Source organism: Gorilla gorilla, chromosome 22 (genome assembly GCF_029281585.2).
Source record: "Gorilla gorilla gorilla isolate KB3781 chromosome 22, NHGRI_mGorGor1-v2.1_pri, whole genome shotgun sequence".
In the NCBI taxonomy this organism is placed as follows: domain Eukaryota; kingdom Metazoa; phylum Chordata; class Mammalia; order Primates; family Hominidae; genus Gorilla; species Gorilla gorilla.
The window spans coordinates 30,740,873-30,755,609 of NC_073246.2; the positions used below are offsets into that span (position 1 = coordinate 30,740,873).

Genomic DNA, 14,737 nt, shown 5'->3' on the forward strand with positions numbered 1-14,737 from the left:
TTATTAAGCTAATAAGGGAGGGACCAGAGAAAGGCAAAGTGCAATGCAAGGAAATCCAAAAAATGATACAGGAAGTAAAGGGAGAAATATTCAAGGAAATAGATAGCTTAAAGAAAAACAATCGCCTTTCGGCCGGAACCACCATCTTCCAGTAATTCGCCAAAATGACGAACACAAAGGGAAAGAGGAGAGGCACCCGATATATGTTCTCTAGGCCTTTTAGAAAACATGGAGTTGTTCCTTTGGCCACATATATGCGAATCTATAAGAAAGGTGATATTGTAGACATCAAGGGAATGGGTACTGTTCAAAAAGGAATGCCCCACAAGTGTTACCATGGCAAAACTGGAAGAGTCTACAATGTTACCCAGCATGCTGTTGGCATTGTTGTAAACAAACAAGTTAAGGGCAAGATTCTTGCCAAGAGAATTAATGTGCGTATTGAGCACATTAAGCACTCTAAGAGCCGAGATAGCTTCCTGAAACGTGTGAAGGAAAATGATCAGAAAAAGAAAGAAGCCAAAGAGAAAGGTACCTGGGTTCAACTAAAGCACCAGCCTGCTCCACCCAGAGAAGCACACTTTGCGAGAACCAATGGGAAGGAGCCTGAGCTGCTGGAACCTATTCCCTATGAATTCATGGCATAATAGGTGTTAAAAAAAAAAATAAAGGACCTCTGGGCTACAAAAAAAAAAAAAGAAAAACAATCAAAAATTCAAGAAATTTTGGACACACTTTTAGAAATGCAAAATGCTGTCAAAAATCTCAGCAATAGAATTGAACAAGTAGAAGAAAGAAATTCAGAGCTCAATGACATGGGTGTCAAATTAACCCAGTCCAACAAAGACAAAGAAAAAAAAATGAGAAAATATGAACAAAGCCTCCAAGAAGTCTGGGATTATGCTAAACAACCAAACGTAATAATCAGTGTTCTTGAGGAAGAAGACAATTCTAAAAGCTTGGGAAACATATTTTGGGGAATAATTGAGGAAAACTTCCTCAGCCTTGCTAGAGACATAGACATGTAAATACAAGAAGCACAAAGAACACCTGGGAAATTCATCGCAAAAAGATCTTCACCTAGGCATATTGTCATCAGCTTTATCCAAAGTTAAGACGAAGGAAAGAATCTTAAGAGCTGTGAGACAGAAGCACTAGGTAACCTAGCAAGCAAAACCTATCAGATTAACAGCAGATTTCTCCAGAAACCCTACAAGCTAGAAGGGATTGGGGCCCTATTTTCAGCCTCCTCAAACAAAACAATTATTAGCCAAGAATTCTGTATCCAGAAAAACTAAGCATCATATATGAAGGAAAGATAGTCTTTTTTAGACAAACAAATGCTAAGAGAATTCACCATTACCAAGCCACCACTACAAGAACTGCTAAAAGGAGCTCTAAATCTTGAAAAAAAATCCTGGAAACACATCAAAACAGAACCTTTTTAAAGCATAAATCACACAGGACCTATAAAACTAAAATACAAGCTAAAAAGCAAAAACAAAAAACAAAAAACAAAAACAAAGTATACAGGCAACAAAGAGCACAATGAATGCAACGGTACCTCACATTTCAATACTAACATTGAATGTAAATGATGTAAATGCTCCACTTAAAAGATACTGAACCACAGAATGGATAAGAACTCACCAACCAACCATCTGCTGCCTTCAGGGGACTCAGCTAACACATAAGGACTCACATAAACTTAAAGCGGTTAAAAAAAAAAAAAGGCATTTCATGCCAATGGAAACCAAAAGTAAGCAGGTGTAAATATTCTTATATCAGACAAAACAAACTTTAAAGTAACAGCAGTTAAAAGAGACAAAGAGAAACATTATGTAATGGTAAAAGGCCTTGTCCAACAGGAAAATATCACAATCCTAAACTCTAAATACCACAATCATAAATCTGAAAATATATGCACCTAACACTGGAGCTCTGAAATTTATAAAACAATTACTAATAGACCTAAGAAATGAGATAGACAGCAACACAATAACAGTGGGGAACGTCAATATTCCACTGACAGCACTAGACAGATCATTAAGACAGAAAGTCAACAAAGAAACAATGGATTTAAACTATACTTTGGAACAAATGGACTTAACAGATATATACAGAACAGTTCATCCAACAACTGCAGAATACACATTCTATTCAACAACACATAGAACTTTCTCTAAGATAGACCATATAATAGGTCATAAAATGAGCCTTAATAAATTTAAGAAAATTAAAATTATATCAAGCACTCTCTCAGACAACAGTGGAATAAAACTGGAAATCAACTCCAAAAGGAATCTTCAAAGCCAGCAAACACATGGAAATTAAATAGCCTGCTCCTTAATGAGCACTGGGTCAAAAATGATATTAAGATGGAAATTTAAAAATTCTTTGAACTGAATGACAATAATGATACCACTTATCAAAACCTCTGGGATACAGCAAAGGCAGTGCTGAGTGGAAAGTTCATATCCCTAAACACGTACATCAAAAAGACTGAAAGAGCACAAACTGACACTCTAAGGTCACACCTAAAGAAACTAGAGAAACAGAACAAACCAAACTCAAACCCAGCAAAGAAAGGAAATAACCAAGATCAGAGCAGAACTAAAGGAAACTGAAACAAAAAAAAATACAAAAGATAAATGAACAAAAAGCTGGCTCTTTGAAAAGATAAATAAAATTGATAGACTATTAGCAAGATAAACCAAGAAAAGAAGAAAGAAAATCCAAATAACCTCACTAAGAAATAAAACAGGAGAGATGATCATCGCCCTCTCCCTCTCCCTCGCCCTCTCCCCCTACCCCTACCCCTACCCCTACCCCTACCCCTACCCCTACCTCTCTTTCCACGGTCTCCCTCTGACGCTGGGCCGAAGCTGGACGGTACTGCTGCCATCTCAGCTCACTGCAACCTCCCTGCCTGATTCTCCTGCCTCAGCCTGCCGAGTGCCTGTGATTGCAGGCGCGCGCCGCCCCGCCTGACTGGTTTTCGTGTTTTTTTGGTGGAGACGGGGTTTCGCTGTGTTGGCCGGGCTGGTCCCCAGCTCCTAACCGCGAGTGATCGGCCAGCCTCAGCCTCCCGAGGTGCCAGGATTGCAGACGGAGTCTCGTTCACTTGGTGCTCAATGGTGCCCAGGCTGGAGTGCAGTGGCGTGATCTCGGCCCACTACAACCACCTCCCAGCCACCTGCCTTGGCCTCCCAAAGTGCCGAGATTGCAGCCTCTGCCCGGCTGCCGCCCCGTCTGGGAAGTGAGGAGCGTCTCCGCCTGGCCACCCATCGTCCGGGATGTGAGGAGCCCCTCTGCCTGGCTGCCCAGTCTGGAAAGTGAGGAGCGTCTCTGCCCGGCCGCCATCCCATCTAGGAAACAAGGAGCGCCTCTTCCCGGCCGCCATCACATCTGGGAAGTGAGGAGCATCTCTGCCCGGCCGCCCATCGTCTGAGATGTGGGGAGCACCTCTGCCCTGCCGCCCCGTCTGGGATGTGAGGAGCGTCTCTGCCCGGCCGCCCCGTCTGAGAAGTGAGGAGACCCTCTGCCCGGCAACCGCCCCGTCTGAGAAGTGGGGAGCCCCTCCGCCCGGCAGCCACCCCCGTCTGGGAAGTGAGGAGCGTCTCCGCCCGGCAGCCACCTCGTCCGGGAGGGAGGTGGGGGGGCCAGCCCCCCGCCCGGCCAGCCGCCCCATCCGGAAGGGAGGTGGGGGGGGTCAGCCCCCCGCCCGGCCAACCGCCCCCTCCAGGAGGGAGGTGGGGGGGTTAGCCCACCACCCAGCCTGCCGCCCTGTCCGGGAGGGAAGTGGGGGTTTGGCCCCCCACCTGGCCGGCCACCCGGTCCGAGAGGTGAGGGGCGCCTCTGCCCGGCCGCCCCTACTGGGAAGTGAGGAGCCCCTCTGCCCGGCCAGCCGCTCAGTCCGGGAGGGAGGTGGGGGGGTCAGCCCCCCGCCCGGCCAGCCGCCCCGTCCGGAAGGGAGGTGGGGGGGTTAGCCCCCCGCCTGGCCAGCCGCCCCGTCCGGGAGGTGAGGGGCACCTCTGCCCGGCCGCCCCTACTGGGAAGTGAGGAGCCCCCCCGCCCGGCCAGCCGCCCCGTCCAGAAGGGAGGTGGGGGGGTCAGCCCCCCGCCTGGCCAGCCGCCCCATCCGGGAAGGAGGTGGGGGGTTAGCCCCCAACCTGGCCAGCCGCCCCGTCCGGGAGGTGAGGGGCGCCTCTGCCCGGCCGCCCCTACTGGGAAGTGAGGAGCTCCTCTGCCCGGCCAGCCGCTCCGTCCGGGAGGGAGGTGGGGGGGTCAGCCCCCCGCCCGGCCAGCCGCCCTGTCCGGGAGGTGAGGGGCGCCTCTGCCCGGCTGCCCCTACTGGGAAGTGAGGAGCCCCTCAGCCTGGCCAGCCGCCCCATCCAGGAGGGAGGTGGGGGGGTCAGCCCACCGCCCGGCCTGCCGCCCTGTCCTGGAGGGAGGTGGGGGTTCGGCCCCCCGCCTGGCCAGCCGCCCCATCCGGGAGGTGAGGGGCGCCTCTGCCCGGCCGCCCCTACTGGGAAGTGAGGAGCCCCTCTGCCCGGCCAGCCGCCCCGTCCAGGAGGGAGGTGGGGGGGGTCAGCCCCCTGCCCGGCCAGCCGCCCCGTCCGGGAGGTGAGGGGCGCCTCTGCCCGGCCGCCCCTGCTGGGAAGTGGGGAGCCCCTCTGCCCGGCCACCACCCCGTCTTGGAGGTGTACCCAACAGCTCATTGAGAACGGGCCATGATGACAATGGCGGTTTTGTGGAATGGAAAGGGGGGAAAGGTGGGGAAAAGATTGAGAAATCGGATGGTTGCCGTGTCTGTGTAGAAAGAGGTAGACATGGGAGACTTTTCATTTTGTTCTGTACTAAGAAAAAATTCTTCTGCCTTGGGATCCTGTTGATCTGTGACCCTACCCCCAACCCTGTGCTCTCTGAAACATGTGCTGTATCCACTCAGGGTTGAATGGATTAAGGGCGGTGCAAGATGTGCTTTGTTAAACAGATGCTTGAAGGCAGCATGCTCGTTGGGAGCCATCACCACTCCCTAATCTCAAGTACCCAGGGACACAAACACTGCGGAAGGCCGCAGGGTCCTCTGCCTAGGAAAACCAGAGAACTTTGTTCACTTACTTATCTGCTGACCTTCCCTCCACTATTGTCCTGTAACCCTGCCAAATCCCCCTCTGCGAGAAACACCCAAGAATGATCAATAAAAAATAAAAAAAATAAATAAAAAAAAAAGTATATAAAAAAAAGAAATAAAACAGGAGATATTACAACTGACATCACTGAAATATAAAAGATCGTTCAAGGCCACTATGAACACCTTTACACACATAAACTAGAAAACCCAGAATAGATGCATACATTTCTGGAAAAACAAAACCCTCCTAGCTTAAATTAGGAAGAATTAGATACCCTGAACAAAACAATAACAAGCAGTGAGATTGAAATGGCAATTTTAAAACTGCCAACAAAAAACAGCCCAGGACCTGACAGATTCACAGCAGAATTCTACCAGACATTTAAAGAAAAATTGGTACCAATCCTTTTGACACTATTTCACAAGATAAAGAAAGAAGGAACCATCCCTAATTTGTTCTATAAAGGCAGCATTACCCTAATGCCAAAACCAGGAAAGGACATAACCAAAAAAGAAAACTACAGGATGGGTGCGGTGGCTCACACCTGTAATCCCGGCACTTTGGGAGGCCAAGGTAGGCGGATCACGAGGTCAGGAGATTGAGACCATCCCGGCTAACAAGGTGAAACCCTGTCTCTACTAAAAATACAAAAAATTAGCCGGGCGTGGTGGCAGGCGCCTGTAGTCCCAGCTACTCTGGAGGCTGAGGCAGGAGAATGGCATGAACCCAGGAGGCGGAGCTTGCAGTGAGCTGAAATAGCGACACTGCACTCCAGCCTGGGCGACAGAGTGAGACTCTGTCTCAAAATAAAAAAAAAAAGGAAGAAAGAAAACTACAGACTGACATCCTTGATGAACACAGATGCTAAAATCCTTAACAAAATACAAACTAACTGAATCCAACAATATATAAAAAAGATCTAGGGCCAGGCACAGTGGCTCACACCTGAAATCCCAGCACTTTGGGAGGCCGAGGCAGGCAGATCGCCTGAGGTCGGTAGTTCGAGACCAGCCTGAACAACATGGAGAAACCGTGTCTCTACTAAAAATACAAAATTAGCTGAGCGTGTTGGCGCATGCCTGTAATCCCAGCTACTCGGGAGGCTGAGGCAGAAGAATCGCTTGAACCTGGGAGGCAGAGGTTGTGGTGAGCCGAAATCATGCCATTGCCCTCTAGCCTGGACAACAAGAGCGAAACTCCGAAACTCCGCCTCAAAAAAAAAAAAATCTATATATATATATATACACAATCTGCCATGATAAAGTGGGTTTCATACCAGGGATTCAGGGATGGTTTAACATATGTGAGTCAATAAATGTGATACAACAGATAAACAGAATTAAAAACGAAAATCACATGATCATTTCAATAGATGCAGAAAAAGCATTCAACAACATCTAGCATCCCTTTATAGTTAAAACTCTCAACAAAATCAGCATACAAGAGACATACCTTAATGTAATAAAAGCCATCTACAACAAACTCACAGCCAACTTAATACTGAATGGTAAAAGTTGAAAGCATTCCCTCTGAGAACAGGAACAAGGCAAGGATGCCCACTCTCACCACTCCTCTTCAACATAGTACTGGATGTCCTGACCAGAGCCATCAGACAAGAGAAAGAAATAAAGTGCATTCAAATCAGTAAAAAGGAAGTCAAACTGTCACTGTTTGCTAACAATATGATTGTTTACCTTGAAAACCCTAAGGACTCCTCCAGAAAGCTCCTAGAACTGATAAAAGAATTCAGCAAAGTTTCCAGATACAAGATTAACGTACACAAATCAGTGGCTCTTCCATACACCAACAGCAACCAAGCAGACAATCAAATCAAGAACACAACCCCTTTTACAATAGCTGCAAAAATAAAATACTTAGGAATATACCTAACAAAGGAGTCAAAAGACCTCTACAAGGAAAACTATAAAACACTGCTGAAAGAAATCATAGACAACATCAACAAATGGAAACATATCCCATGCTCATGGATAGGTAGAATCAATATTGTGAAAATGACCATACTGCCAAGAGCAATCTACAAATTCAATGCAATCCCCATCAAAATACCACCATCATTCTTCACAGAATTAGAAAAACAATTCCAAAATTCATACAGAACCAAAAAAGAGCCTGCAGAGCCAAAGCAAGACCAAGCAAAAAGAACAAATCTGGAGGCATCACACTATCTGATTTCAAACTATACTATAAGGCCATAGTTACCAAAACAACATGGTACTGGTACAAAACTAGGCACAAAGACCAATGGAACAGAAGAGAGAACCGAGAAATAAACCCAGATACTTACAGCCAAATGATCTTTGACAAAGTAAACAAAAACATAAAGTGAAGAAAGGACATTCTTTCAACAAATGGTGCTGGGATAATTGGCTAGCCACATGTAGGAGAATTAAACTGGATCCTCATCTCTCACCTTATGCAAAATCAACTTAAGTTGGATTAAGTCCTTAAACCTAAGACCTGAAACTATAAAAATTCTAGAAGATAACATTGGAAAAACCCTTCTAGACATTGGCTTAGGCAAGGATTTCATAACCAAGAACCCAAAAGCAAATGCAATAAAAACAAACATAAATAGCTGGGACCTAATTAAACTAAAGAGCTTTTGCATTGCAAACGGAACAGTCAGCAGAGTAAACAGACAACTCACAAGTGGGAGAAAATCTTCACAATCTATACATCTGACAAAGGACTAATATCCAGAATCTACAATGAACTCAAATCACTAAGAAAAACAATCTTATCAAAAAGTGGGATAAAGACATGAATAGACAATTCTTAAAAGAAGATACACAAATGGCCAACAAACGTGAAAAATGCTCAACATTAATGATCACGGAAATGCAAATCAAAACGACAATGCAATACTACCTCACTCCTGCAAGAATGGCCATCATCAAAAAATCAAAAACAGTAGATACTAGAATGGATGCAGTGAACAGGGAGCACTTCTACACTGTTGGTGGGAATGTAAACTAGTACAGCTGCTATGGAAAACAGTATGGAGATTCCTTAAGGAACTAAAAGTAGAAATACCATTTGATCCACCAATCCCACTACTGAGTATCTACCCAGAGGAAAAGAAGTCATTATTCAAAAAAGACACTTGCACAAGCATGTTTATAGCAGCACAATTTACAATTGCAAAATCGTGGAACTAACCCAAATGGCCATCAATCAATGGATGGATAAAGACACTGTGATAGATACATATATATATTATATATATAAATAAATATTATATATAATATAAATAAATATTATATATAATATATAAAATATTATATATATTATATATAAATAAATATTATATATAATATATAATATTATATATTATATATATAAATAAATATATATTATATATATATTATATATTATATATAAATAAATATATATTATATATAAATAAATATACATTATATATAAATAAATATTATATATAAATAAAAATATATAAATATTATATATAATATATAAAATACTATATATATAATATATATGATGGAATACTACATAGCCATAAAAATGAATGAATTAACAGCATCTGCAGTGACCTGGATGAGATTGGAGACTGTTATTCTAAGTGAAGTAACTCAGGAATTGAAAATCAAGCATCATATGTTCTCACTGATATGTGGGAGCTAAGCTATGAGGACGCAAAGGCATAAGAATTATACGATGGACTTTAGCGAGTTGCAGGGAAGAGTGGGAGGGGATGAGGGATAAATAACTACAAATATGGTGCAGTGTATACTGCTCAGGTGCACCAAAATCTCACAAAATCACCACTAAAGAACTTACTCATGTAACCAAATACCACCTGTACCCCAATAATTTATGGAAAAATAAAAAATAAAAACAAAAACCCTTAGACTCCTAGGCTAGGAGAGCCCTGCTGAAAGACAACATTTCACACTTGTCTCAACTAATTGCTGGAGGAATTAGGCACATTCTGTGCAACTCCACTGGGAGAGACTCTTGGAAGCTTGAAGCTGCTTTCCTTTGGATTTAGTCACATGTGCCTATTCCCTTTGCTGATTTTGCTGTATATCCTTTCACTACGATAAACTGTAACTATTACAACTTCTGAGTTCTATGAGTCCTTCTAGAAAGTCACTGAACCTGGGGTGGTCTTAGGGATAGATGCCTGGCACACTATCTCAAAGGATAATTGTGAAGATTAAACAGCAACATGCATATCAAGCACTTGACATAATGGCTAGCCTAAAGTGTTCCATGGGTGTTATTGGCATCATTATTATATATTACATTATTTATTCATATAAAATTATATCTTATTATATCACATATATAACTACATAACTCAGTTTTCTATACACTATTGATAAAAGATTGAGATAATTCTTTCTTGTCTTATTTTTTCTTAAACATTTACCTCTCTCACCCTTTGTTGATTTAGCTGTATTTCTACTGAACACATGAACTAATATCCTAACTTCTCAGACTATCAACAGATGCCATGAAATAATTGGATGCTTGTTAGCAACTGGCCTGATAGTATTTGATTGTGCTTTCTACTGTTCCTTCCTGATGACTCGTAGAGGGTAGAACCAGACGATACCTGGAAAGTATTTGCTCATGTGGCAGTCACTGTTGATTGCCTACCCAAAGCCATTACTCCTTCTCCCCGCCTAACAGAAGCCGAGTTTTGTTCAGCAACAATGTGCCCAGTCCCAGAGGATAAATCTTGGCTAGTCTAAGCTAGTGCTAGTAGTCGCATTTCCTTTTGCCAATGATTTATTTCAGGTGATCATGGGACCTCGTTATGAATGATGAGACAAAGGTAGAATATCCCAGTAAGCAACTGGGAAGATTTCCTCCTCTGATTGTATACAGAGAATCAGGTAGATATTAGTTAGGAGGGTCCCTTTGCCTAACTTTGGAGATGGATATGTAAAAACCTGCTGCTAAGTGTGCAGTTGTTATCCCAAGTCTACAATGGGAGATAGCATCAAATTACTGGAGATGGAAGAATGGGAAGATAGACAGATTGGTCTTGATAAAATTGTTGAACTGTAACTTTGTAACTACTTATATTTAGACTTCCTTTAAATAAGAAAAGTCAATGTTCATTTTGTCTAGTCACTATTGGCTGAGTCTTCTCTTACATGAGACTAATAGTATCCTCATGAACTTGAAACACATGTGGTTTCAACACGCGTTTTGTAAAGACAAATTATGCACAGCCCTGTATTAGTCCATTTTCACACTGCTATAAAGATACTACCTGAGACTGGGCAATTTGTAAAGGAAAGAGGTTTACTTGACTCACAGTTCTGCATGGCTGAGGAGGCCTGAGGAAACTTACAATCACGGCAAAGGCGAAGGGGAAGAAAGGCAATCATGAGAACTCACTTGCTGTCCTAGAACAGCATGGGGGAAACAACCCCCATGATCCAATTGCCTCCCACGAGGTCCCTCCCTTGACATGTGGTGATTATAATTTGGATTACAATCCAAAACCATATTAAGTCCTTATCCGGGAATTCTGAAAAGGTAGCACATGTGCAATTCAAACTTAACGATCTTCTTCCAAAAAAGACATACTCAGTAATAACAAACTTCAATCAGAACCCAATTATTTCTGCAAAGAAAGGTAGGAAGATAGAACCAGAAAATTCTTTAGTCTTTTAAAGCATGTCATGGTCTCCTTTCAGGTTAAAGACCTTCTTGATTAAACATGAAATTTTCTGTGCAGATAAGCCAGTTCTGTGGATGTGAAGTCTGAGGAGTATATTTTATGTTTATAATGTGGATATTACTATTCACGGTTGGGAAATGAGAAATGAACAGTATTTTACATGCCATTATCCTTTGCCAATTTCTCCGAAGGGCATCCAGCTTCACATAGTAGTAAAATGTGTAATTCAGGACTGGGAAGCCGTATAATATGAAATTAGTGTTTTTAAGAAATTTTAAGGGAATCTGAATTTTAAAATGCTCAAAAATAAAACATATATTTATATGCACTATTAGAGCATATTATAGGTGTGATTGTTTTTAAGTCAAAGTTTTAATAATCTATTGCTTATTTAGGGGTTATATAATACCTACTTCCAATATGTGAAGCAATAAGAGAAATGACAAAGGAATTATATATATATATACACATTTAAACATAATACATATACACAAATTTCAAGCATATATATCCTCCATAGTGGTCAATTTGGTAAGCTTTAATTGTTTGAATTTCTCATTAGGAATTTTATTAACAGTCAATACCATCTGATTTTAAATATCCTCAACAGTGGCTGATGGTCATTCTTTCAAAGCGGAGAAGCTATCCATCTGCTTTTTTCTCCACTCTTCATATTAGCCTAATTCCATACCTCTCTCCCTGACCATGCAATCCCATATAGAAATGTGATGTAAGTCTACATATATAAGTATTATTGTTTATTCTACAAAAAGGGATCCTACAATTTCTATATCTTGTCTCCTCAAACTTTTGTGTGGAATACCTTGTGGAAATCACTACAGGTCAATAGGTATAGCACTAATCATTATTTTTAATGACATTTTTGCCACTACAAACACATGGCCTTACATGTGAATATCTTTCTATGGAATAGAGTCCAAGAACTGGAATTGCTGGGCCAAGAAGCACACATATATTTTTAAATTTAATAGATGTTGGCAAATGGCTTTCCCAAAACCTATAACACCTCATATTTTTCCCAGCCATGAGACTAATCCTTTCCCTAAATCACCACCAGTAGTATTTATTATAACTCTTCAATTTTTGTCATCTGATTGATGTAAAATTACACTTTCTTTTACTTTAATTTGCATTTTCCTTATTAGTAACAAACTTGAGAATCCTTCTATATATTTTTTGGACATATGGATTCATAATTCTTTGCCCATTTTTTAATTGGATTGTGTTACTTTTGGCCAAATGTTCAGCTATTTGAAAACATCAGTTACAAATATTTGTTGAAAATTGAATGTCTATTGTTTTATTTATGATATCCTTTGTGACATCAAGGTTCAAATATGTCTATCTTTTACAGCTTCTGGAAAAGATGCTCTCAGTTCATACATTTTTCTACATTCAATTTTCTAGATCTTCTTGTAAGGCTTTTACAATTTTATTTTGACCATGTAAGCTTCTTAACCATCTGGAATTTATATTTAAAGGTAGAATAAAATGGTGATCCTCTTTTCTTTTCTTCCAGATGGATAATCAATTGTCCAAACATCATTTATCAAACAATTGATTCATTTCACACTAAAATGAACTACTACTTTGGAAATATATTAAACTCATCTATACTGGCTTCTATTTCTGCAATTTTTATTCCTTTCCCAACCACATGATTATGATGCAGTTTTATTATTTATACTAATATCCAGTAAGACAAGACCTCTCACTATTCCCCCTTTGCATATTTTCTTAGCTATTCTGAAGCATTTATTCTTCAGTATAAACTTTAACCTTCTTTGGCCAATCATACCTCCAAAGAATGCCAATTCTAATTTTACTGCCTTATGTTTATACACTCTCACTAGGTGTGTGTATTTAATGCTTCTCTTCTTAAGTATTTCTATTCAACGTGATATGCCTTTCCATTTGTTCAAATCTTATTTTCTTTCAGTAAGATTTTATATTTTTCTTTATGCAGTTTCTTTTCTTGTTTGATTTATTCCTAAGTATTTTATATTTTTCCAATAATTGTAAGTAGAAATTTTTTTCTCACTTCTATTTCTAAGTATTTTGTTAACACAGAGATAAACTAATGCTTTTTAAAAATTTATCTTCTATTCATCTCCTTACCAAATTCTCTTTTTTTTCTTTAAAGTTTTTATTTTAAGTTCAAGGGGTACGTGTGCAGATTTGTTACATGGGTAAATTGTGTGTCATGGGGGTTTCATGTATAGATAATTTTGTCACCCAGATAGTCAGCATAATACCCAATAGGTAGTTTTAGAATCCAAACCCTCGTCCCACCCTCTGCCCTGAAGTAGGCCCAATGTTTATTGTTCCCTTCTTTGTGTCCATATGTACTCAGTGTTTAGCTCCCACTTATAAGTGAGAATATGTGGTATTTAGTTTTCTGTCCTTACATTAGTTTGCTTCAGAGAATGGCCTCCAGCTCCATCCATGTTGCTGCAAAGAACACAATCTTATTCTTTTTTATGGCTGCACAGTATTCCACGGTGTACATGTGCCACATTTTCTTTATCCAGTCTACCACTGATGGCCGTCTAGGTTGATTCCATGTCTTTGCTATTGTGAAAAGTGCCGCAATGAACATATGCATTCATGTGCCTTTATGATAGAAATGATTTCTATTCCTTTGGATATATACCCAGTAATGGGATTGCTGGGTCAACTGGTGCTTCTGCTTTAAATTCTTTGAGAAATCTCCACATTGCTTTCCACAATAGCTGAACTAATTTACATTCCCACCAGCAATATATAAGTGTTCCTTTTCTCTGTAACCTTGCCAGCATCTATTGTTTTTTGACTTTTTAACAATAGCCATTCTAACTAGTATCTTAGAATGGTATCTTGTTGGGGTTTCAATTCGCATTTCCCTAACAATTAGTAATATTGAGTATTTTTTCATATGTTGGTTGGCCACACGTATGTATTATTTTAAGAAGTGTCCGTTCATGCCCTTTGTCAATTTTTTTTAACCTTTATTTTAGGTTCAGGGGTACATGTGCAGATTTGGTATATAGGTAAATTGTGTGTTGCAGGGGTTTGGTATACAGATTATTTCATAACGCAGTGATAAGCATAGTATCTGATACGTAATTTTTCAATCCTTGGCCTCCTCCCACCATCTACCCTCAAGTAAGCTCCAGTGTCTGTTGTTCCCATCTTTGTGTCCATGTGTACTCAATGTTAGCTCCCACTTATAAGCAAGAGTATGTGGCATTTGTTTTTCTGTTCCTGCATTAGTTCGCTTAGAATAATGGCCTCCAACTCCGTGCATGTTACTGCAAAGAACATTATCTTGTTCTTTTTTATGGCTGTGTAGTATTCTGTGGTATATATGTACCACATTTTCTTCATCAGCTCCACCATTGACTGGCATCTAGGTTGATTCCATGTCTTTGCTATTGTGAATAATGCTGTGATGAATATATGTACACATGTATTTTTAAGGCTAAACAATTTATATTACTTTAGGTATATAACCAGGAATGGGATTGGTATTTCTGTTTAAGTTCTTTGAGAAATCTTCAGACTGCTTTCCACGGTGGCTGAATTAATTTATATTCCCACCAGCAATGTATAAGCATTCCCTTTTCTCTGCAACCTCACCAGCATCATTTATTTCTTGACATTTAATAATAGCCATTCTGCCTGATGCAAGATGGCATGTCATCGTGATTTTGATTTGCATTTCCCTAATGATTAGCGATGTTGAGCATATTTTTATATGCTTTTTGGCCATGGTTACATCTTCTTCTGAAAAGTGTCTGTTCATGTTCTTTATCCACCTTTTAACAAAGTTGTTTGCTTTTTGCTTGTTAATTTAATTTCCTTATAAATTCTGGATATTAGATATTTTTCAGATGCATAGTTTGCAAATATTTTCTCC

The 14,737-nt window shown here is 40.6% G+C and overlaps 2 protein-coding genes across 4 annotated transcripts in view; one reads left to right on the forward strand and one right to left on the reverse strand.

The window, feature by feature from the left end:
• The window catches only part of HEMK2 (HemK methyltransferase 2, ETF1 glutamine and histone H4 lysine), a 307,782-nt gene that overhangs the window by 255,580 nt on the left and 37,465 nt on the right, over positions 1–14,737 (reverse strand). The gene's annotated exons all lie outside the window — the stretch shown is intronic.
• Positions 125–691, forward strand: LOC109024489 (large ribosomal subunit protein eL21-like). Its single transcript, XM_055374039.2, has one exon. It carries the CDS (start codon positions 165–167, stop codon positions 645–647), a length of 483 nt encoding a protein of 160 aa, XP_055230014.1. The 5' UTR covers positions 125–164; the 3' UTR covers positions 648–691.

Excerpts from the sequence above, each read along its gene's own strand:
- LOC109024489 (XM_055374039.2), top strand. The coding sequence starts at position 165 with ATGACGAACACAAAGGGAAAGAGGAGAGGCACCCGATATATGTTCTCT.